The sequence below is a fragment of the Chanodichthys erythropterus genome, chromosome 15, assembly GCF_024489055.1.
Source record: "Chanodichthys erythropterus isolate Z2021 chromosome 15, ASM2448905v1, whole genome shotgun sequence".
In the NCBI taxonomy this organism is placed as follows: domain Eukaryota; kingdom Metazoa; phylum Chordata; class Actinopteri; order Cypriniformes; family Xenocyprididae; genus Chanodichthys; species Chanodichthys erythropterus.
The window spans coordinates 9483937-9507876 of record NC_090235.1 but is presented as its reverse complement, the minus strand read 5'-3'; the positions used below and the strand labels follow the sequence as shown (position 1 = coordinate 9507876).

The window sequence follows — 23940 nt, the reverse complement described above, 5'->3', positions numbered from 1 at the left end:
GAACAGTCACGGAGTTGTTGTGAAGCCACTCCTTCATTCTTTTAGCTGTGTGCTTAGGGTCATTGTCTTGTTGGAAGGTAAACCTTTGGCCCAGTCTGAGGTCCTGAGCACTCTGGAGAAGGTTTTCATCCAGGATATCCCTGTACTTGGCCGCATTCATCTTTCCCTCGATTGCAACCAGTCGTCCTGTCCCTGCAGCTGAAAACACCCCCACAGCATGATGCTGCCACCACCATGCTTCACTGTTGGGACTGTATTGGACAGGTGATGAGCAGTGCCTGGTTTTCTCCACACATACCGCTTAGAATTAAGGCCAAAAAGTTCTATCTTGATCTCATCAGACCAGAGAATCTTATTTCTCACCATCTTGGAGTCCTTCAGGCAGGCTTTCATGTGTCTTGCACTGAGGAGAGGCTTCCGTCGGGCCACTCTGCCATAAAGCACTGACTGGTGGAGGGCTGCAGTGATGGTTGACTTTCTACAACTTTCTCCAATCTCCCGACTGCATCTTTGGAGCTCAGCCACAGTGATCTTTGGGTTCTTCTTTACCTCTCTCACCAAGGCTCTTCTCCCCCGATAGCTCAGTTTGGCCGGACGGCCAGCTCTAGGAAATGTTCTGGTCGTCCCAAACGTCTTCCATATAAGGATTATGGAGGCCAGTGTGCTCTTAGAAACCTTAAGTGCAGCAGAAATTTTTTTGTAACCTTGGCCAGATCTGTGCCTTGCCCCAATTCTGTCTCTGAGCTCTTCAGACAGTTCCTTTGACCTCATGATTCTCATTTGCTCTGACATGCACTGTGAGCTGTAAGGTCTTATATAGACAGGTGTGTGGCTTTCCTAAACAAGTCCAATCAGTATAATCAAACACAGCTGGACTCAAATGAAGGTGTAGAACCATCTCAAGGATGATCGGAAGAAATGGACAGCACCTGAGTTAAATATATGAGTGTCACAGCAAAGGGTCTGAATACTTAGGACCATGTGATATTTCAGTTTTTCTTTTTTAATAAATCTGCAAAAAATGTCAACAATTCTGTGTTTTTCTGTCAATATGGGGTGCTGTGTGTACATTAATGAGGAAAAAAAATGAACTAATGATTTTAGCAAATGGCTGCAATATAACAGAGTGAAAAATTTAAGGGGGTCTGAATACTTTCCGTACCCACTGTAAATGGGTAAAAAAGGTCTAATATTATAGAAAACTCTCTAAATTTGAACACAGTGGTAGAATATTGCATATTTAGGGGCCAAGCACTGAAGGAACGGATACACCTATTGTAATTGTTGCCGTTTCTATTATTCTTCTTCTTCCGTTTATGCTCTGGGAGTCTATGGCAGCCCATAGAACTGCTTGCGGGAAAGCTGTGAAATTTGGCACACTGACAGAGGTCAATCCCAACATTAACCACAGCAATTTTGGAGTCTCTAAATCAATCCTTCTAGTGCCATCAACTGTCAAAATTTTCACTCATGTTTATGTTAGTAACGTTTAAACTGTAAGGTCTAGAAACAAAATTCTTTTTCCTCTGGTTCCTTGGCTTAAGATGATTTGACTGAACCCTATGACATCATTTCCGTCATGAAAATATGTCTGCCATTTAGAAATTTCTAAAAAAAACTACTTTTCCGGACTCCTAGGACATTAATAATAATAAAAATAATAATTTGTTACATTTATATATCACTTTTCTGGGTACTCAAAGCGCTTTACATATTGAAGGGGGAATCTCCTCAACCACCACCAATGTGCAGCATCCACCTGGATGATGCGACGGCAGCCATATTGCGCCAGAACGCCCACCACACACCAGCTGATTGGTGATTGGTTAGTGAGGCCACCCCCTGCTGGCCTCACTAACACCTCTTCCAGCAGCAACCTAGTTTTTCCCAGGAGGTCTCCCATCCAGGTAGTAACCAGGCTTAGCCCCGCTTAGCTTCAGTGGGCAACCAGTCTTGGGCTACAGGGTGATATGGCTGCTGGCCATTGCTTTGATTTTCACAAAAGATCATCTTCAGACCATATCGACAAAAAGTTATGGAATTCAAGTCAATTCACCCTCCTCACAGTTGTCATGAAGGGCAAAATTAGCTATACAGACCAAAACCACAATTTCTACCAGGCTATAAATGTGTTTTTTTCTGCTGTAAAGTTGGGCACTTTAACATAGGGCTCAATGAGATTCTGCTCTCTTTCGGAGCCTGTCTCTAGCGCCCAGTCGATGAATTGCAGTTCTTACTTCCTTATTGGTTTCTAGAGAAACTAGAGGTTGCCGCTTGGAACAAATATGTGCAAACAATACAAATATGCATGCAACACATGATATGAAATGCACAAAAAATGTGTACTTACTCAAAATCAGGATCTTCTCCCACATTGTGAAGCAGTTTTTCTGATCGTGTCAAAGCTAGAGTCGACCGTTATGACTGCGGTCACGCCCACTGAGTGGCAAAAGACTGAAGGGGCTCGCACACCGGACGCGAAGCTCAGCGCCGTGTCTTTCAAATTCAAACAGGGAAAAAAGCAAATGGATCACTGGAATTCACAGAAACAGCTCGACTCCAGGCAGAGAAACATGGATTTGCAGTTATCATTTTGTGTCAAATTGTTGGATTTTGAGGTAAAAATCATACCGTATATTTTGTATTGTTATATATTATGTTGACAACTCATCAATTAAATATTTTCCATCTTATATTCTGCATAATTGGGTGTTTTTCAATAAACAACACTGACAAAAACTATACAATAAAACTATATATGTTTTATGGCTGGACAATATGACGATATAACATTGATATAAGTGATTACTCGGATTTAAACCTACCTATTGTATAAAATAATCACAGGCAGATTTGCTTTATGTGTCTCCCCGCAGTCGAAATCAGGCACATATAAATGTCAGGAAACACGACTCCTGGCTGCATGTCAATATCCATGGATTGGGTTTATTTGACAAGTTGTAAGGAACCGGGTGTGTCTCATACGTTCTGAAAAGTGAAGCCACGGGCTCTTTGATCGCCCCCTGGAGGCTGGATGCAGTACAGGTCATAAACACCGCCCTCTCAATGCAGTCGAATGAGACTTCAGTGAAAACTTAAAAATAAATTCTGCTTCAAATAAAACTTTATGAAAAATGGTTTTGGTCATTTAAGGTAGTTGTTATCACACTGATATATATTCAATTGTTCGTTTTTGTGATGATTTAGATTTTAGCTAGCAATTTGATGCTATAAAAACGGGGCGTGTCGTCATGATTCGAACTTGATTGACAGCTCAGCTTGTCTGAGGACTGTCGGAGCTTCGAGGGGAGATTGAAGATGTATTAACTAACTGTTAATTTTCGATTTCTTTGTTATTTAACACCAACAAAATGAGTTGTTCAGCAGTAAACTGTACTAACCGACCTACAGGATCTGACGGATCACTGAACCTTTTTCTGTAACATTAAATATGGGTGTTATAAGCTAATTAATAAATGTTATTAGTTAAGATAACACACCTAATGTTAACAATGTCGGGAAAAAGCAGGTGATCGTTATCTGGCAGTTACTTATTATTTTTATGGGTATAAAATAATAATTAGCAGGACAAAACTAATGATAGCTTACTCTAATTACAGCAATCGATCTCCTGTAACATTAGTTGAACTTGATTTAAAATGGCAGGACCGTTTCTGACGATTTAGAGTTGTTTCTAGTGGCATATTATATTGATTTTATCTACTGAATTTGCTGTTTTAAAAGTATTATTGCTCTAGAAATAGAATAGCCTATTATTTTATAGGTAGAATTTTAAATTGTATATAATTTTTATAGTCTATTTAAAATACATGAATGATGACGCAGTCGTCTGGGCGGAAGTTTGATATCGCGACTCCGCCTCCGGCTCCACTGACGGTTCCTTCTGCGCATGCCCAGGCTCCAAACTTACGTATTGCGTAACATGTCAGCGCCCATTCGGTCGGCCATTTTGGCTTCAGTTCATTACAATGGAAGGAAGCGACGTCGCGTCGTCCATCTTTTTTTACAGTCTATGTAAGGAACACATTCAATTCCAACCTTAATTCGTTCGTTTTACTCGCGTTTTCGCAGCTTCCCCTATTAAATCCAGTCACGCAGCAGGTTCTTTTGCCACTCAGTCCAGCTGAGGGAGCGCGTTTTCAGCGGGAAAGTGACGTCGATGCATACCCTCTATATAACTCCTTTCACTTCAGTTCACCATTGTCTGGTCTCATTGGTCCTTCAAGACCACTTACCTGACTCCTTACCTGTACAATACCTAACTGAATAATCATTCAGCCAGCAAACCAGTTGTTTATACTTTATGTTGCATTGATTTATTTCATAACAGCGTGATGATGTAATTAACAATCACGGCTAACAAAGATCATTGAAGCTAAGGGTAATAAAAGCTTTTGGCTACATCGAGCTTCATAAACAGCACAGACATGTTCGTTACCAGTGTTGAGTGTTCACTGAACTGACCATGAACTGACCATGTGAGTAACTTTATCTGCATGTTTCCCCATTTTCTTCAAATTAGTTCTTCAAAAAGGTATGAAAAGAGAAGATGAACTTAGAACCAACTACACCAGAGTTAAAGAACAGCTTCAACTTCATGATGGTGAGTTGGCTTTTATTTGACATTTTCATTAATTATTTTGAGCATTTTAAAATGCCATAGACTTCAGTTCTGACTTCAGTTTTCTAAATGGCTTCTAGTTTTTCCTTTATTATTTAATTGTCTTTTCATCAGGATTGAAGAAAGAGTTTAAACGGACAAAACAATAAAAACCGTTTTGTGGCTCTTTAATGTGTCGTGACAGACTGCTGTATAGCGCCTCAGCTCAAGAGGCTCGTAAACAGATCATCTCTTCCTACTAGTCAATTTATAACATCAAATAAACATGAATGAACATGATCCCAGCCAGCAGAGCCATGTGGGGCCCAAATGGGTTTGACCTGGGCTATCTAACTGGGACCCAGCCAGTTTTGCACCCAGTTTCCATGGAGGCCCTACATGGGTTAGCCCAGATGAACTGAACACTGCTCAGTGTGCACACTACAGGCTGTTAAATGAAACACAGAAACATGCTGGAGTTAATGAGATAGTTAATGAGATAATTAGGTGATAACGAGCAGAATCGCTGAAGGACAGAGAAACAACAAGATCTACGACTTCAGCCACAGCCTTCGATGAAATCAACTGAAGATAAAAGACATTAAATCACTGAAGATCTGATTAAACATCTCCACAAACAGCTTTACCAGCTTCACTTATCACTAACCAGACTGACTTTATTTCTGACATTCATCTACAAAAGTTGTTATTGAGAATTACCAGAGGTTTAGATGTTGATGATTTGTTGAAAATAAGTTTGGTTTGATGTCACCGTGATCGAGGTCAGCGCTTACTTCAGTTAGGCAGTTTGACTCTTAGCTATAACTTTTAATTTTTTCTCTGGCTGTTTGTTATGGCAAGAAAAACAAGAGACAATGTGGTAGGCTGCTAAATGATAAAAATATAGTCATCATTTAGTGGCTTAATTCACTGATCTAATGACTGAGCTTTTTATGAGCAAAATGTGTTTAAATTTGTGCTAGATCTTTTCTTGAATTACAACACTAAAAATGTTTCAATCAGAAAATTTGAAAAACACATCAATCACTAAACACTTCAAACCTGCTGAAAGATTCACTTACACAGACATCAAGAATCAGCGTATGATTCTCAACAATGGTGACATGCTTCATGCTGCAATGCATTCTGGGAGCCATGGATAAGTTTCATATGATGCACCCAGAATGCATTGCACCATTGAAGCATGTCACCATTGTTGAGAATCATACGCTGATTCTTGATGTCTGTGTGCGAGTAAAACTCACAGGAACCCAAAATATGTAAATGGTGTGTTATAAATTGTTTGATGTTCTGATTAAATTCTATTACAATAAAACAGAATTAATAACATACTACCCGTATAAATCTCCCACATAATATCAGCCAATATATGATGATTATATTCTTATCATCAATCAGCTTACAGCATCTGATTATATTTTCTCTTGCTGTTCTCGCCATAACAAACAGACACAGCCGTCAAGAGAAAAACTAATGTTAAAAAGTCAAGAGCCTGACTAAAGCACACACTGATCGCCACAATGGTAACATTAAATCAAACTATTACTTTCAAATAAGTAATCAACATCTAAGCCTCTTCTTAATTCTTAATACGAACTTCTGTAGATGTCTGACAGAAATAAAGTCAGTTCTGGGGTGCGTTTCCCAAAGCGAACTATGGTCGCAAGTTTCGTCGTTACCAATAGAGTTCAATGGGACTTACGACCATAGTTGGCTAACAATGCTTTCGGGAAACTCACCCCTGGTTAGTAATAAGTGAAGCTAATGTTGTTTTTGGAGTTGTTTAATCAGATCTTGAGAGATGTAATGTATTTTATCTTAAGTTGATTTCATCCAAGGCTGTGGCTGGAAGTAGTTCTTGTGTTTCTCTTTCCTTCAGTGATTCTGCTTGTTAACAGCAGGTGTTCTTCACTAATACAAAATCATTATTCAATCACTTAATTATCTCATTACCTCCAACACTGATTAAGTGTTTCATTTAACAGCCTGTAGTGTGCATACTAAGCAGTGTTCAGTTCATCTGGGCAAATCCATGTGAGGCCTACATGGAAACGGGGTGCAAAACTGGCTGGGTCCCAGTTAGATAGCCCAGGTCAAACCCATTTGGGCCCCACATGGCTCTGCTGGCTGGGATAATGAATGTTGTTTTAAACGCGGAAAGACGTCAATATACACAATTTTTCAAGTTTTAACTCCACCAAGGTTAATCTTCTAACGCCTGACTTCTTTGTCGGATAAATTGGCGGATTCTGTGTTTTGATTGGTTAGAACTCTTGTCAATCAAACTTCCGGCGAAGGGTCAATTTGTTTCAGACTAAAAATGTAGACACAATGTGGAATACTTGCTATGTATGTTCGGAGACCAGCAATATTAATTTATTTAAAGCAAGAATGTTGTGACAGTTGATCGGTGTTGTATTTGTCCCGCCCCTTCTCCACTCTGATTGGACAGCTGAATAAAAAGTGACAGTGATGAGAGCAGCGTTTTACTCAAAGTTGAACATTCTTCAACTCGAGGCGACCGGTAAAAACCGCCAAGCTCTCGGCGCTTGAGCATGAAAAAGACGCTCAGCTCCTCGTTACGCTCCTGGCGTTTAAAAAAACGTGGCGTTCCCAATGAAAACAATTGAAAAAGTACGCTAGCAGCTGGAAAAAACGCTTTGGTGGACACACGGCCTAAGGGGCCGTTCACACAGAATGCGTCTTTGCGTCTAAAAATGCCCTCAGGAGTGGTTTTAAAAAAAGCACAGCGTAGAACGCGAGGGTCTCGAGACGCGCTTTTGAGACATGAGGCAACAACAACAATAACGGAAATAATAGAAATAGGCAAACAGCCCCAGATAGCAAAAATCATCTGGCCCAGACACTTCTTAAGTTCTGGCCCAGGTCCGTAAAACGGACCCGGGCCGGTGTCTTTTGGCACAACGGGCCAATACTGGCACGGATCCGTTTTTCCTCATCTGGACCAGCACTGGGCCAGCTCCGGACCAGATGTGGATTCCTTTATGCCGATTTGGGCCAAATGTGGGCCAGATCTGGTCCAGCTCTGTTCTGGATCTGGTCCAGAACCGTGCCGGATCAGGGCCAGCTCATTTTGTATACAGTAACCCCCCCCCCCCTCCCCCCTCTAAATAGTATACATATCTAGAATTTCAAGAATCTTCTCATATACATGATTAAGTATTTTATTGTCTGATATTTTTTCTGTTAAGTTTTAACATGAAATACTTAGGCAATACAAAGTTTAAAGTACTGATTTAGATTTATAGACAATTAATGTACTGAACACTTTTTTTTTAAACTAAAATAAGACCTTATAATCTATTGTTAGCAACTACTTTACAGTAAACATACATTCAAAATACAATTGGACAGAGTCAATTTGACATAATCAAGGGCTTTATCTTTTAATCCATCTTCTATTTATTTGGCATATTAAAACAAATACACAAAACAATGCAAAACAGTGAATCTTTTTCTTTAGATCATTTTTGCACAAGTACTCAAAGTTTATACAAAACACTTAAGTGTCTCTACTTGCCATTAAAGTGTTAGTTCACCCCAAAATAAAACAATGTCATTATTTACTCACCTTCATTTTGTTCTACAACCATAAGACTTTCATTCATCTTCGGGACACAAATGAAGATCTTTCTGATGAAATACGAGAGCTTTCTGTTCCTGTTGACAGCTATGCAACTACCACTCTGAAGCTTAAAGGGATACTCCACCGTTTTTTCATATTAAACTATGTTATTCCCTTAACTAAGACGAGTTGATACATACCTCTCTCGTCTCAGTGCGTGCACTAAATCCCTCTTTCTCGCGGCGAAACTTTATTAGCACTTAGCTTAGCCCAGTTCATTCAATAGGGGCCAAGCAGAGAAGCTACCAAACACCTCCACGTTTTCCCTATTTAAATACAGTTACTCAAGTAGTGTAACTCAGCCTAGGACGGTGACACAAAACAAAACGTTGCGCTTTTCTAAGCATGTAAAATGGATAACTATATTGTATGGCGGAATACCATAGCAAGTGCTCGGAAGCACTTTGACTTGGCGCAGTAATATCTTCACTCGTGAAAAGTCTTCTCACCAGCCCCCGCTCCCTCTCCTGTAAAAGTCACGTTGGTTCCATTGACGGAAATGAGAGGGAGGAGGAGAGGGAACGGGGGCTGGTGAGACAGTTGTGGTAAAGGGAAGCTATAAGGTTCATTCTTGTGTTATACAGCACGCTTGAGCATCAGCAAGAGGTTTGTTCATCATATAAAGTGATCGTTTAATCCAAATTCAAGACAATTTGGATTAAACCACTCAATTTATATGGATTAGTTTGGTGATCTCTTTATGAACTTTGTAGTTGAAGTTCATAGAAGTGTAGAAGAGGTAGTTGTGTAGCCGTCAACAGAGAGACAGAAATCTTTCCAATTTCATCAAAACGATTTTCATTTGCGTTCCAAAGATGAAAGAAAGTCTTAAGAGTTTGGAACAAAATGAGATGAGTAATTAATGACAGAATTTTCATTTTTGGGTGAAATATCCCTTTAAAGGATTAGTTCACTTTCAATGAAAATTACCCCAAGCTTTACTCACGCTCAAGCCATTCTAGGTGTATATGACTTTCTGATGAACACAATCGGAGATATATTAAAGTATTAAGCTTGAGGGTGAGTAAAGCTTGGGGTAATTTTCATTTGAAAGTGAACTAATCATTTAAGTCTCTAGTTACATCATATTCACTAAGCTTAAAGGGATCATTCACCCAAAAATGAAAATTTGCCATTAATTTACTATCAGTAAAGAAGATTTTTAGCTGAAAATGTGGTCCTTGGTGATTTGTATAATATAGAAGTATAATATAAAAGTCAATGGCTACAGTCCGTTTTGAAACGCAAAACATATACAGGCAAGACAAAAAGAATACATGTGGCTCCGGATGATTCATAAGACCTCAATGTAACGTCAGCATCAGTCACAGGTATTAACTTTGTTTAGCCTGTAATATGTTTTTATAACTCTCAAAGTGACAGTAGCCATTGACTTGCATTATAAGAATCACCAAGGACCACGCTAAAAATCTTTTGTGTAAACTGAAGAAAAAATGTCACCTACATCATGGATGGCTTGAGAGTGAGTAAATTAACAGCATATTTTCATTTTCCGGTGAACTATCCTTTAAAACATTGATACATGAACAGGTAAACAATCTCACGACTTTTCTTAATGTATATTTTAAGAAGAAAAAAATAGAAGAAATGGGGGAAAAAAAGCATACAAAAAATAATTTCATATAATGAACCATAAACATATCAAGAACCAATCAGGGCAGGTCAGAAAACCATGGTATTACAAACCACTTCATATGTGCCGTTTAATTCCCATGAGGCATCTGCAGAAAAAAAAAGAAGAAAGCTGTTAGATATTCATGTAAATGTCCCAGTAAATCAAGAATCTGACAGTTGTGAGGCTCGTCTTTATGAGCCTCTACTATTGCTGTGTGTAGTCAATTCTGACTCCACAACTGGTGGAGATGTAAGCCTCATTCAGACTGTCAGTCCAAATCCGATTTTTGCGCAAATCCGATTGGAATGTGATCATAAAGTGTGAACCACAAAACAAATTACATGAAATTATATGTGATTTTTACTAATCTGCTTTGAGCTACATTCATATGTGGTTTGAAATCATATTCAAATTTTAATTTCTGGAAATCAGTTTCAGTTTGACCAATCTGATCAGATTTTGCATGGTTTATGTCACTTTCTCATGCCATGATCAGATTCCAATCGGATACACCAATAATTATATTTAGACTGACAGTGTGAACATAGCCTTTGACACATCAGACAGGCTGTGTACTTTGTCTTTCAATTTCCCCTTCTCAATCTATGTTAAAGCACACCAAAGAAATCTAGTGCTATTGGTCTTATCACTCTGCTTTGGCTGAAATTTGACACTTATTTACGTCACACAACTGAACACCAACTTTAAACAACTGCTGCAAATTAAACGATTAGTCCACTTTCAAGTAAAATTTTCCTGATAATTTACTTACCCCCATGTCATCCAAGATGTTCATGTCCTTCTTTCTTCAGTTGAAAAGAAATGAAGGTTTTTGATGAAAACATTCCAGGATTATTCTCCTTATAGTGGATTTCAATAGGCTCCAAATGGTTGAAGGTCAAAATTACAGTTTCAGTGCAGCTTCAAAGGGCTTTAAATGATACCAGACGAGGAATAAGGGTCTTATCTAGCGAAACAATCGGTCATTTTCGGAAAAAAAAAAAGAAAACAAACAAAAAAAAAAACAACAACTGTATATGCTTTATAAACACAAATGATCATCTTGTACGTGCTTCCGCTTTCCTTATTCTTTAAAAAACTTACGTTGTATGTCCTACACCTTCCCTATTCTACTTACGGAACGAATGCGGCGCCAATTCTGTTTTTTTCTGTAAGTTGAATAGGGAAGGCATGGGACATACAGTATGTCTGGAACCACTGAAGTCCACTATAAGGACAATAATCCTGGAATTTTTTCATCAAAAACCTTAATTTCTTTTTGACTGAAGAAAGAAAGACATGAACATCTTGGATGACATGGGGGTAAGTAAATTATCAGGAAATTTTGATTTTAAAGTGAACTAATCCTTTAAAATTACCAGAATAAAAAAAATTCACTCATGTATGTATAATTGTGATAAAAGTCTGTTCTCCTATACACATTTTTCACCGTTGTATCCAAGTAAAAAATCTGTAAATTTCTCCTTATGCTTTTCTCATGTACAATTTGAACTAAATATGAAGTGTCTTCAAAATATTAATATAATGCTTTTCGTATAATGTTTTCTAAAAAGATAAGACAAGACCAGTCCACAGAAAATAATCTCTAAATGTAGAGATAATACTGTACAGTATTATAAAAATAAATGTGCTGCAACTGGGCTTGGCATACACTAACATGTGACAATACAAACTCAACTGCCCCTTTTTTCTTTATGAAGTCAGCTACTATTGCTTATTGTAATGGTATGGTGATGAAACACAACCCGCCACTATGCTGGTTCTATCTGAAATTTACCTCAGTTAAGGCCTCTTTGGCTTTGGCACGTTCCTTCTGGCCACCGCCACGGTCAAAGGCAAGAATCTGCTGCACTGGTAGAGGACTGGTTATTCCTTACAGCTCCTGTTGAGAAAAAAATATATATATGTGCAGTAAACATCTCCAACCTCCAGACTAATAACCTCCTGAATCCTGATTGAAATCTCATCTGTAATGTAGATCAGTTAAAGGATAAACAGGTATATAAAGAATTTAAATAATAATTTAAATTTAGCAGAATCATTTAATATGCTGATTTGGTGCTCATGCAAAATTTCTAATTATTATCAATGTTGAAAATGGTTGTGCTGCTTAACATTTTTGTGGAAATGGTGATACCTTTTTCAGGATTCTTTGATGATTAGAAAATGTTAATTAATTAAGTTAATTAATTAAGTTTATTACAAAATTTACTAAATAGATTTTTTTTGTTATAAATGTTGTCATTTAGGGTTGATCGATTTAAAGTATCCTTGATGAAGTATTAATTTCTCTTCTTTAATCTTACCACAAATGTTTGAATGATATAATTGTTTCCACAAAAATATAAAGCAACAACTGTTTTGAATACTGATAATAATCATAAATGTTTCTTGAGCATCAAATCAGCATATAAGAATGATTTCTGAAGGATCATGTGACACTGAAGACTGGGGTAAAGATGCTGAAAATTCAGCTTTGATCACAGGAATAAATTATATTTTACTATAGAATGCAGGTTAATAATATTTCACAATATTACTGTTTTTACTGTATGTTTGATTAAATAAATGCAGCCTTGGTAAGGAGAAGAGACTATATCATTACTTAGCATTAGTTGACATGAACTAAGAATGAACCATTTCTACATCATTTATTATAATAAATGATGTATTTTATAATTATAATCATTGTTAATGTTAATTTCAACATTTACAAAAACATTAAATTCTAATGTTGTATTTGTTAACATTAGTTAATGCACTGTGAAGTAACATGAACAATGGACAACTGTATTTTATTAGCTAACGTTAATAAAGATTAACAAATAACTATATAATGTTAATGGTTAGTTCATGTTATAAACTAAGAAATGAACTCTTGTTGTAAAGTACGGGTCTGCGGTAACGTTAGGCCTTAGCTAGCTTAAGTTAACACTAGCTTATCACTAGCATTACCACGCAGTTAAAACTGAAAATTAAAGCAGTTAAAATTCGTCAGTTATATAATTATAATCCTCTGGATCGTCTGCGTGTTAGCGTGCCCTCTGCTAACATAAGAGTTAACTATAACATTACGATTCAATACCGATCTAATAAGCAATAAAAAGTCCAAACCTTAAGTTTAAACTTTAAGCCAACGAGTACACAATATAATTAATAAGAAATTAATTAATTAATAGAACAGTTTGACTTACTTTGGTGATGTTTTTGAGTAGGATACGGACCGAGCACCGTCTGTGTCTGCCTCCTCTTCTAAACTCCAGAAAAAAATTTGCGCGCTCGTTTCCACGGATACGGGCCGAATCTGCTTTGCGACTGTTGTTCCCGCCCACGGAAACCGGGACCGGGCTGGATCCGTTTTAGAGCAGTGAAACGGAGGTGACTGTAACGCGGATTTGCCGGTTTGAAAACGGATCCGGCACGGAGTCACCTGCTGTCTGGGGCAGAATTGACAGATACAAGTTTTGACATGCAAAAAAGAGAAAATAAGATAACAATGAGCGCCTCCTCCGCCATGTTGCCGTCAAATAAAACAGTTGTCATGCCAACTGGCTACTGTAAACAGAAGCTTGCAACGCTTGCCCCGCCTCCGAGTTCTTCTGATTGGTCCACTGTTTTGGAACTGACATTGATGAGCGGTGCTGCATGTAAAAGTTGAAATTCTTTTAACTTGACACGCCGTCTTAAAAACACGATGCTCATGTGAGAGGCGCTGCAAAAGACGCGAGACGCCAGCGTAAGGCCGTGTGTCCACCAGAGCGTTTTTAGCCATCTGTGAGCGCTTGAGAGCGCTTCAGCTGCGCAGTGTGACTTTTTCTTCAGGCCCTTTAACATATCTGAATCATGTCCATGATTTTTGTGTTTACATAGCTAATGCGACTAAAGTCACCAAGTGTCATCCCACGTTAAAGTGTTAATTTAATTAATTAGTTTTGTAATTAAAATGTTAATTTTGTAATTAATATATGTGCTTGTGTGTAGTTTATATGTGTTTCATCTGAGATTGAAAGTCTATGATTATACATTATATGATTGACAGGCGTAGTACTCCACTTAGGACAAGATAAGAGCGAGGACATGAGTAAAGTACAGCCTTATACTGATGCACTATGTTTTATACACATCTTAAGAGATATGGTGGACATTCATAGGCCTATTAAATTTGTATTATTTACCTGTTTTAACATCATGAAAATCTGTAAGACTTTAGTTATATGTGGGACATATATGACATATAGGATTGAAAATACATAAATATTATTGAATTTGTATATGCGTTTTTGCAGCATATTATGTCCCTTATAATATTCGGTTAGAACATATAAGAATCACATATGTTTTTAACAAAACTTTTCCATGTGGGATGTTTGTTACCAGTGTTGAGTGTTCACTGAACTGACAATGTGAGTAACTTTATCTGCATGTTTCCCCATTTTCTTCAAATTAGTTCTTCAAAAAGGTATGAAAAGAGAACAAGATGAACTTAGAACCAACTACACCAGAGTTAAAGAACAGCTTCAACTTCTTGATGGTGAGTTGGCTTTTATTTGACATTTTCATTTATTATTTTGAGCATTTTAAAATGCCATAGACTTCAGTTCTGACTTCAGTTTTCTAAATGGCTTCTAGTTTTTCCTTTATTATTTAATTGTCTTTTCATCAGGATTGAAGAAAGAGTTTAAATGGACAAATACATGCAAAAATATGACAAAATGTCTGTATTTGGGACTTTTGTAACTCTTCAGCTCTGCAGCATATTTTGAATTTAAAAGAGTGCCTACCCACATACATTGGAGTAAATGTATGTAAATGGTCTAATTTTACAGAAAATACTCTAAATTTGAACACACTGCTGGAATATTGTATGCATTTTGTTTTGTTTTGTTTTTTTTTTCACAATTTTTGTGATAAACACAGATAAATAGTCAGATGTTGATAGTTTTTTATTGATTTTTTTTATTTTTTATTTGAGAGTCTGTAATTTAGTCCCTGAAGATGTGATCTTCTGTTGATTCCACTAGGTGGCAGTAAACAGGGAAAAAATAATCTACTTGATATCTCCTTTTAAACAAAAGTTATTGAGATTTAACTGAAAGGAGGCATTGGTGTCTCTAAGTGTACTTTTGCCATTTCCATTTTTGATTTCTGAAAGAATTGGGAATACCTGAATTAAAAAGAGCACCCTACTCATATTCAGTGGGTACGGAAAGTATTCAGACCCCCTTACATTTTTTCACTCTTTGTTATATTGCAGCCATTTGCTAAAATCATTTAAGTTCATTTTTTCCCTCATTAATTGTTGACATTTTTGCAGATTTATTAAAAAAGAAAAACTGAAATATCACATGGTCCTAAGTATTCAGACCCTTTGCTTCTTATTTAGTAGAAGCACCCTTTTGATCTAATACAGCCATGAGTCTTTTTGGGAAAGATGCAACAAGTTTTTCACACCTGGATTTGGGGATCCTCTGCCATTCCTCCTTGCAGATCCTCTCCAGTTCTGTCAGGTTGGATGGTAAATGTTGGTGAACTGCCATTTTTAGGTCTCTCCAGAGATGCTCAATTGGGTTTAAGTCAGGGCTCTGGCTGGGCCATTCAAGAACAGTCACAGAGTTGTTGTGAAGCCACTCCTTCATTATTTTAGCTGTGTGCTTAGGGTCTTTGTCTTGTTGGAAGGTAAACCTTCGGCCCAGTCTGAGGTCCTGAGCACTCTGGAGAAGGTTTTCATCCAGGATATCCCTGTACTTGGCCGCATTCATCTTTCCCTCGATTGCAACCAGTCGTCCTGTCCCTGCAGCTGAAAAACACCCCCACAGCATGATGCTGCCACCATGCTTCACTGTTGGGACTGTATTGGACAGGTGATGAGCAGTGCCTGGTTTTCTCCACACATACCGCTTAGAATTAAGGCCAAAAAGTTCTATCTTGATCCCATCAGACCAGAGAATCTTATTTCTCACCATCTTGGAGTCCTTCAGGCAGGCTTTCATGTGTCTTGCACTGAGGAGAGGCTTCCGTCGGGCGACTCTGTCATAAAGCACTGACTGGTGGAGGGCTGCAGTGATGGTTGACTTTCTACAACTGTCTCCCATCTCCCGACTGCATCTTTGGAGCTCAGCCACAGTGATCTTTGGGTTCTTCTTTACCTCTCTCACCAAGGCTCTTCTCCCCCGATAGCTCAGTTTGGCCGGACGGCCAGCTCTAGGAAATGTTCTGGTCGTCCCAAACGTCTTCCATTTAAGGATTATGGAGGCCACTGTGCTCTTAGGAACCTTAAGTGCAGCAGAATTTTTTTTGTAACCTTGGCCAGATCTGTGCCTTGCCACAATTCTGTCTCTGAGCTCTTCAGACAGTTCATTTGACCTCATGATTCTCATTTGCTCTGACATGCACTGTGAGCTGTAAGGTCTTATATAGACAGGTGTGTGGCTTTTCCTAAACAAGTCCAATCAGTACAATCAAAAACAGCTGGACTCAAATGAAGGTGTAGAACCATCTCAAGGATGATCGGAAGAAATGGACAGCACCTGAGTTAAATATATGAGTGTCACAGCAAAGGGTCTGAATACTTAGGACCATGTGATATTTCAGTTTTTCTTTTTTAATAAATCTGCAAAAATGTCAACAATTCTGTGTTTTTCTGTCAATATGGGGAGCTGTGTGTACATTAATGAGGAAAAAAAAAAGAACTAATGATTTTAGCAAATGGCTGCAATATAACAGAGTGAAGAATTGAAGGGGGTCTGAATACTTTCCGTACCCACTGTAAATGGGTAAAAAAGGTCTAATATTATAGAAAACTCTCTAAATTTGAACACAGTGGTAGAATATTGCATATTTAGGGGCCAAGCACTGAAGGAACGGATACACCTATTGTAATTGTTGCCGTTTCTATTCTTCTTCTTCTTCCGTTTATGCTCTGGGAGTCTATGGCAGCCCATAGAACTGCTTGCGGGAAAGCTGTGAAATTTGGCACACTGACAGAGGTCAATCCCAACATTAACCACAGCAATTTTGGAGTCTCTAAATCAATCCTTCAAGTGCCATCAACTGTCAAAATTTTCACTCATGTTTATGTTAGTAACGTTTATACTGTAAGGTCTAGAAACAAAATTCTTTTTCCTCTGGTTCCTTGGCTTAAGATGATTTGACTGAACCCTATGACATAATTTCCGTCATGAAAATATGTCTGCCATTTAGAAATTTCTAAAAAACCTACTTTTTCGGACTCCTAGGACATTAATAATAATAAAAATAATAATTTGTTACATTTATATAGCACTTTTCTGGGTACTCAAAGCGCTTTACATATTGAAGGGGGAATCTCCTCAACCACCACCAATGTGCAGCATCCACCTGGATGATGCGACGGCTGCCATATTGCGCCAGAACGCCCACCACACACCAGCTGATTGGTGATTGGTTAGTGAGGTCACCCCCTGCTGGCCTCACTAACACCTCTTCCAGCAGCAACCTAGTTTTTTCCAGGAGGTCTCCCATCCAGGTAGTAACCAGGCTTAGCCCTGCTTAGCTTCAGTGGGCAACCAGTCTTGGGCTACAGGGTGATATGGCTGCTGGCCATTGCTTTGATTTTCACAAAAGATCATCTTCAGACCATATCGACAAAAAGTTATGGAATTCAAGTCAATTCACCCTCCTCACAGTTGTCATGAAGGGCAAAATTAGCTATACAGACCAAAACCACAATTTCTACCAGGCTATAAATGTGTTTTTTCTGCTGTAAAGTTGGGCACTTTAACATAGGGCTCAATGAGATTCTGCTCTCTTTCGGAGCCTGTCTCTAGCGCCCAGTCGATGAATTGCAGTTCTTACTTCCTTATTGGCTTCTAGAGAAACTGGAGGTTGCCGCTTGGAACAAATATGTGCAACAATACAAATATGCATGCAACACATGATATGAAATGCACAAAAAATGTGTACTTACTCAAAATCAGGATCTTCTCCCACATTGTGAAGCAGTTTTTCTGATCGTGTCAAAGCTAGAGTCGACCGTTATGACTGCGGTCACGCCCACTGAGTGGCAAAAGACTGAAGGGGCTCGCACACCGGACGCGAAGCTCAGCGCCATGTCTTTCAAATTCAAACAGGGAAAAAAGCAAATGGATCACTGGAATTCACAGAAACAGCTCGACTCCAGGCAGAGAAACATGGATTTGCAGTTATCATTTTGTGTCAAATTGTTAGATTTTGAGGTAAAATCATACCGTATATATTGTATTGTTATATATTATGTTGACAACTCATCAATTAAATATTTTCCATCTTATATTCTGCATAATTGGGTGTTTTTCAATAAACAACACTGACAAAAACTGTACAATAAAACTATATATGTTTTATGGCTGGACAATATGACGATATAACATTGATATAAGTGATTACGCAGATTTAAACCTACCTATTGTATAAAATAATCACAGGCAGATTTGCTTTATGTGTCTCCCCGCAGTCGAAATCAGGCACATATAAATGTCAGGAAACACGACTCCTGGCTGCATGTCAATATCCATGGATTGGGTTTATTTGACAAGTTGTAAGGAACACATTCAATTCCAACCTTAATTCGTTCGTTTTACTCGCGTTTTCGCAATTTCCCCTATTAAATCCAGTCACGCAGCAGGTTCTTTTGCCACGCAGTCCAGCTGAGGGAGCGTGTTTTCAGCGGGAAAGTGACGTCGATGCATACCCTCTATATAACTCCTTTCACTTCAGTTCACCATTGTCTGGTCTCATCGGTCCTTCAAGACCACTTACCTGACTCCTTACCTGTACAATACCTAACTGAATAATCATTCAGCCAGCAAACCAGTTGTTTATACTTTATGTTGCATTGATTTATTTCATAACAGCGTGATGATGTAATTAACAATCGCGGCTAACAAAGATCATTGAAGCTAAGGGTGATAAAAGCTTTTGGCTACATCGAGCTTCATAAACAGTAGAGCACAGACATGTTCGTTACCAGTGTTGAGTGTTCACTGAACTGACCATGTGAGTAACTTTATCTGCATGTTTCCCCATTTTCTTCAAATTAGTTCTTCAAAAAGGTATGAAAAGAGAACAAGATGAACTTAGAACCAACTACACCAGAGTTAAAGAACAGCTTCAACTTCATGATGGTGAGTTGGCTTTTATTTGACATTTTCATTAATTATTTTGAGCATTTTAAAATGCCATAGACTTCAGTTCTGACTTCAGTTTTCTAAATGGCTTCTAGTTTTTCCTTTATTATTTAATTGTCTTTTCATCAGGATTGAAGAAAGAGTTTAAACGGACAAAACAATAAAAACCGTTTTGTGGCTCTTTAATGTGTCGTGACAGACTGCTGTATAGCGCCTCAGCTCAAGAGGCTCGTAAACCGATCATCTCTTCCTACTAGTCAATTTATAACATCAAATAAACATGAATGAACATGATAATGAATGTTGTTTTAAACGCGGAAAGACGTCAATATACACAATTTTTCAAGATTTAACTCCACCAAGGTTAATCTTCTAACGCCTGACTTCTTTGTCGGACAAAATGGCGGATTCTGCGTTTTGATTGGTTAGAACTCTTGTCAATCAAACTTCCGGCGAAGGGTCGATTTGTTTCAGACTAAAAATGTCGACACAATGTGGAATACTTGCTATGTATGTTCGGAGACCAGCAATATTAATTTATTTAAAGCAAGAATGTTGTGACAGTTGATCGGTGTTGTATTTGTCCCGCCCCTTCTCCACTCTGATTGGACAGCTGAATAAAAAGTGACAGTGATGAGCGCAGCGTTTTACTCAAAGTTGAACATTCTTCAACTCGAGGCGACCGGTAAAAAACGCAGAGCTCTCGGCTCTTGAGCATGAAAAAAGACGCTCAGCTCCTCGTTACCCTCCTGGCGTTTAAAAAAACGTGGCGTTCCCAATGAAAACAATTGAAAAAGTACGCTAGCAGCTGGAAAAAACGCTTTGGTGGACACACGGCCTAAGGGGCCGTTCACACAGAATGCGTCTTTGCGTCTAAAAATGCCCTCAGGAGTGGTTTTAAAAAAAGCACAGCGTAGAACGCGAGGGTCTCGAGACGCGCTTTTGAGACATGAGGCAATAACAACAATAACGGAAATAATAGAAATAGGCAAACAGCAGAATTGACAGATACAAGTTTTGACATGCAAAAAAAAGAAAATAAGATAATAATGAGCGCCTCCTCCGCCATGTTGCCGTCAAATAAAACAGTTGTCATGCCAACTGGCTACTGTAAACAGAAGCTTGCAATGCTTGCCCCGCCTCCGAGTTCTTCTGATTGGTCCACTGTTTTGGAACTGACATTGATAAGCGGCGCTGCATGTAAAAGTTGAAATTCTTTTAACTTGACACGCCGTCTTAAAAACACGATGCTCATGTGAGAGGCGCTGCAAAAGACGCGAGACGCCAGCGTAAGGCCGTGTGTCCACCCGAGCGTTTTTAGCCATCTGTGAGCGCTTGAGAGCGCTTCAGCTGCGCAGTGTGACTTTTTCTTCAGGCCCTTTAACATATCTGAATCATGTCCATGATTTTTGTGTTTACATAGCTAATGCGACTAAAGTCACCAAGTGTCATCCCACGTTAAAGTGTTAATTTAATTCATTAGTTTTGTAATTAAAATGTTAATTTTGTAATTAATATATGTGCTTGCGTGTAGTTTATATGTGTTTCATCTGAGATTGAAAGTCTATGATTATACATTATATGACTGTGATTGACAGGCGTAGTACTCCACTTAGGACAAGATAAGAGCGAGGACATGAGTAAAGTACAGCCTTATACTGATGCACTATGTTTTATACACATCTTAAGAGATATGGTGGACATTCATAGGCCTATTAAATTTGTATTATTTACCTGTTTTAACATCATGAAAATCTGTAAGACTTTAGTTATATGTGGGACATATATGACATATAGGATTGAAAATACATAAATATTATTGAATTTGTATATGCGTTTTTGCAGCACATTATGTCCCTTATAATATTCGGTTAGAACATATAAGAATCACATATGTTTTTAACAAAACTTTTCCATATGGGATGTTTGTTACCAGTGTTGAGTGTTCACTGAACTGACAATGTGAGTAACTTTATCTGCATGTTTCCCCATTTTCTTCAAATTAGTTCTTCAAAAAGGTATGATAAGAGAACAAGATGAACTTAGAACCAACTACACCAGAGTTAAAGAACAGCTTCAACTTCATGATGGTGAGTTGGCTTTTATTTGACATTTTCATTAATTATTTTGAGCATTTTAAAATGCCATAGACTTCAGTTCTGACTTCAGTTTTCTAAATGGCTCCTAGTTTTTCCTTTATTATTTAATTGTCTTTTCATCAGGATTGAAGAAAGAGTTTAAACGGACAAATACATGCAAAAATATGACAAAATGTCTGTATTGGGGACTTTTGTAACTCTTCAGCTCTGCAGCATATTTTGAATTTAAAAGAGTGCCTACCCACATACATTGGAGTAAATGTATGTAAATGGTCTAATTTTACAGAAAATACTCTAAATTTGAACACACTGCTGGAATATTGTATGCATTTTGTTTTGTTTTGTTTTTTTTCCCACAATTTTGTGATAAACACAGATAAATAGTCAGATGTTGATAGTTTTTTATTGATTTTTTTTATTTTTTATTTGAGAGTCTGTAATTTAGTCCCTGAAGATGTGATCTTCTGTTGATTCCACTAGGTGGCAGTAAACAGGGAAAACATAATCTACTTGATATCTCCTTTTAAACAAAAGTTATTGAGATTTAACTTAAAAAGGAGGCATTTGTGACTCTAAGTGTACTTTTGCCATTTCCATTTTTGATTTCTGAAAGAATTGGGAATACCTGAATTTAAAAGAGCACCCTACTCATATTCAGTGGGTACGGAAAGTATTCAGACCCCCTTAAATTTTTCACTCTTTGTTATATTGCAGCCATTTGCTAAAATCATTTAAGTTCATTTTTTCCCTCATTAATGTACACACAGCACCCCATATTGACAGAAAAACACATTTTTGCAGATTTATTAAAAAAGAAAAACTGAAATATCACATGGTCCTAAGTATTCAGACCCTTTGCTTCTTATTTAGTAGAAGCACCCTTTTGATCTAATACAGCCATGAGTCTTTTTGGGAAAGATGCAACAAGTTTTTCACACCTGGATTTGGGGATCCTCTGCCATTCCTCCTTGCAGATCCTCTCCAGTTCTGTCAGGTTGGATGGTAAATGTTGGTGAACTGCCATTTTTAGGTCTCTCCAGAGATGCTCAATTGGGTTTAAGTCAGGGCTCTGGCTGGGCCATTCAAGAACAGTCACGGAGTTGTTGTGAAGCCACTCCTTCATTATTTTAGCTGTGTGCTTAGGGTCATTGTCTTGTTGGAAGGTAAACCTTTGGCCCAGTCTGAGGTCCTGAGCACTCTGGAGAAGGTTTTCATCCAGGATATCCCTGTACTTGGCCGCATTCATCTTTCCCTCGATTGCAACCAGTCGTCCTGTCCCTGCAGCTGAAAAACACCCCCACAGCATGATGCTGCCACCACCATGCTTCACTGTTGGGACTGTATTGGACAGGTGATGAGCAGTGCCTGGTTTTCTCCACACATACCGCTTAGAATTAAGGCCAAAAAGTTCTATCTTGATCTCATCAGACCAGAGAATCTAATTTCTCACCATCTTGGAGTCCTTCAGGCAGGCTTTCATGTGTCTTGCACTGAGGAGAGGCTTCCGTCGGGCGACTCTGTCATAAAGCACTGACTGGTGGAGGGCTGCAGTGATGGTTGACTTTCTACAACTGTCTCCCATCTCCCGACTGCATCTTTGGAGCTCAGCCACAGTGATCTTTGGGTTCTTCTTTACCTCTCTCACCAAGGCTCTTCTCCCCTGATAGCTCAGTTTGGCCGGACGGCCAGCTCTAGGAAATGTTCTGGTCGTCCCAAACGTCTTCCATTTAAGGATTATGGAGGCCACTGTGCTCTTAGGAACCTTAAGTGCAGCAGAAATTTTTTTGTAACCTTGGCCAGATCTGTGCCTTGCCCCAATTCTGTCTCTGAGCTCTTCAGGCAGTTCCTTTGACCTCATGATTCTCATTTGCTCTGACATGCACTGTGAGCTGTAAGGTCTTATATAGACAGGTGTGTGACTTTCCTAAACAAGTCCAATCAGTATAATCAAACACAGCTGGACTCAAATGAAGGTGTAGAACCATCTCAAGGATGATCAGAAGAAATGGACAGCACCTGAGTTAAATATATGAGTGTCACAGCAAAGGGTCTGAATACTTAGGACCATGTGATATTTCAGTTTTTCTTTTTTAATAAATCTGCAAAAATGTCAACAATTCTGTGTTTTTCTGTCAATATGGGGTGCTGTGTGTACATTAATGAGGGAAAAAATGAACTTAAATGATTTTAGCAAATGGCTGCAATATAACAGAGTGAAAAATTTAAGGGGGTCTGAATACTTTCTGTACCCACTGTAAATGGGTAAAAAAGGTCTAATATTACAGAAAACTCTCTAAATTTGAACACAGTGGTAGAATATTGCATATTTAGGGGCCAAGCACAGAAGGAATTGTAATCGTTGCCGTTTCTATTATTCTACTTCTTCCGTTTATGCTCTGGGAGTCTATGGCAGCCCATAGAACTGCTTGCGGGAAAGTTGTGAAATTTGGCACACTGACAGAGGTCAGTCCCAACATTAACCACAGCAATTTTGGAGTCTCTAAATCAATCCTTCTAGTGCCATCAACTGTCAAAATTTTCACTCATGTTTATGTTAGTAACGTTTAAACTGTAAGGTCTAGAAACAAAATTCTTTTTTCTCTGGTTCCTTGGCTTAAGATGATTTGACTGAACCCTATGACATAATTTCCGTCATGAAAATATGTCTGCCATTTAGAAATTTCTAAAAAACCTACTTTTCCGGACTCATAGGACATTAATAGTAATAAAAATAATAATTTGTTACATTTATA

The 23940-nt window shown here is 38.3% G+C and overlaps 1 protein-coding gene and 1 long non-coding RNA gene across 25 annotated transcripts in view; one reads left to right on the top strand and one right to left on the bottom strand.

Moving 5' to 3' along the window:
- LOC137037084 (erythroid membrane-associated protein-like) overlaps window positions 1-23940 on the top strand; it is a 129656-nt gene that overhangs the window by 85660 nt on the left and 20056 nt on the right. For 13 of the 24 annotated variants that reach the window (XM_067410845.1, XM_067410843.1, XM_067410851.1 and 10 more), the window contains 4 exons: window positions 4544-4624; window positions 14393-14476; window positions 19002-19085; window positions 21095-21178. In XM_067410845.1, coding sequence (XP_067266946.1) covers window positions 4544-4624; window positions 14393-14476; window positions 19002-19085; window positions 21095-21178 — 333 coding nt within the window. The remainder of the gene's footprint in view (window positions 1-4543; window positions 4625-14392; window positions 14477-19001; window positions 19086-21094; window positions 21179-23940) is intronic. The other 11 variants (XM_067410854.1, XM_067410848.1, XM_067410861.1 and 8 more) reach the window with 8 other exon arrangements.
- On the bottom strand, window positions 9587-13188 carry LOC137037088 (uncharacterized). Its single transcript, XR_010897246.1, has 3 exons — window positions 13140-13188; window positions 11723-11827; window positions 9587-10030 (listed from the first exon to the last, which is right to left on the bottom strand). It is a non-coding gene; the product is annotated as an uncharacterized lncRNA (long non-coding RNA).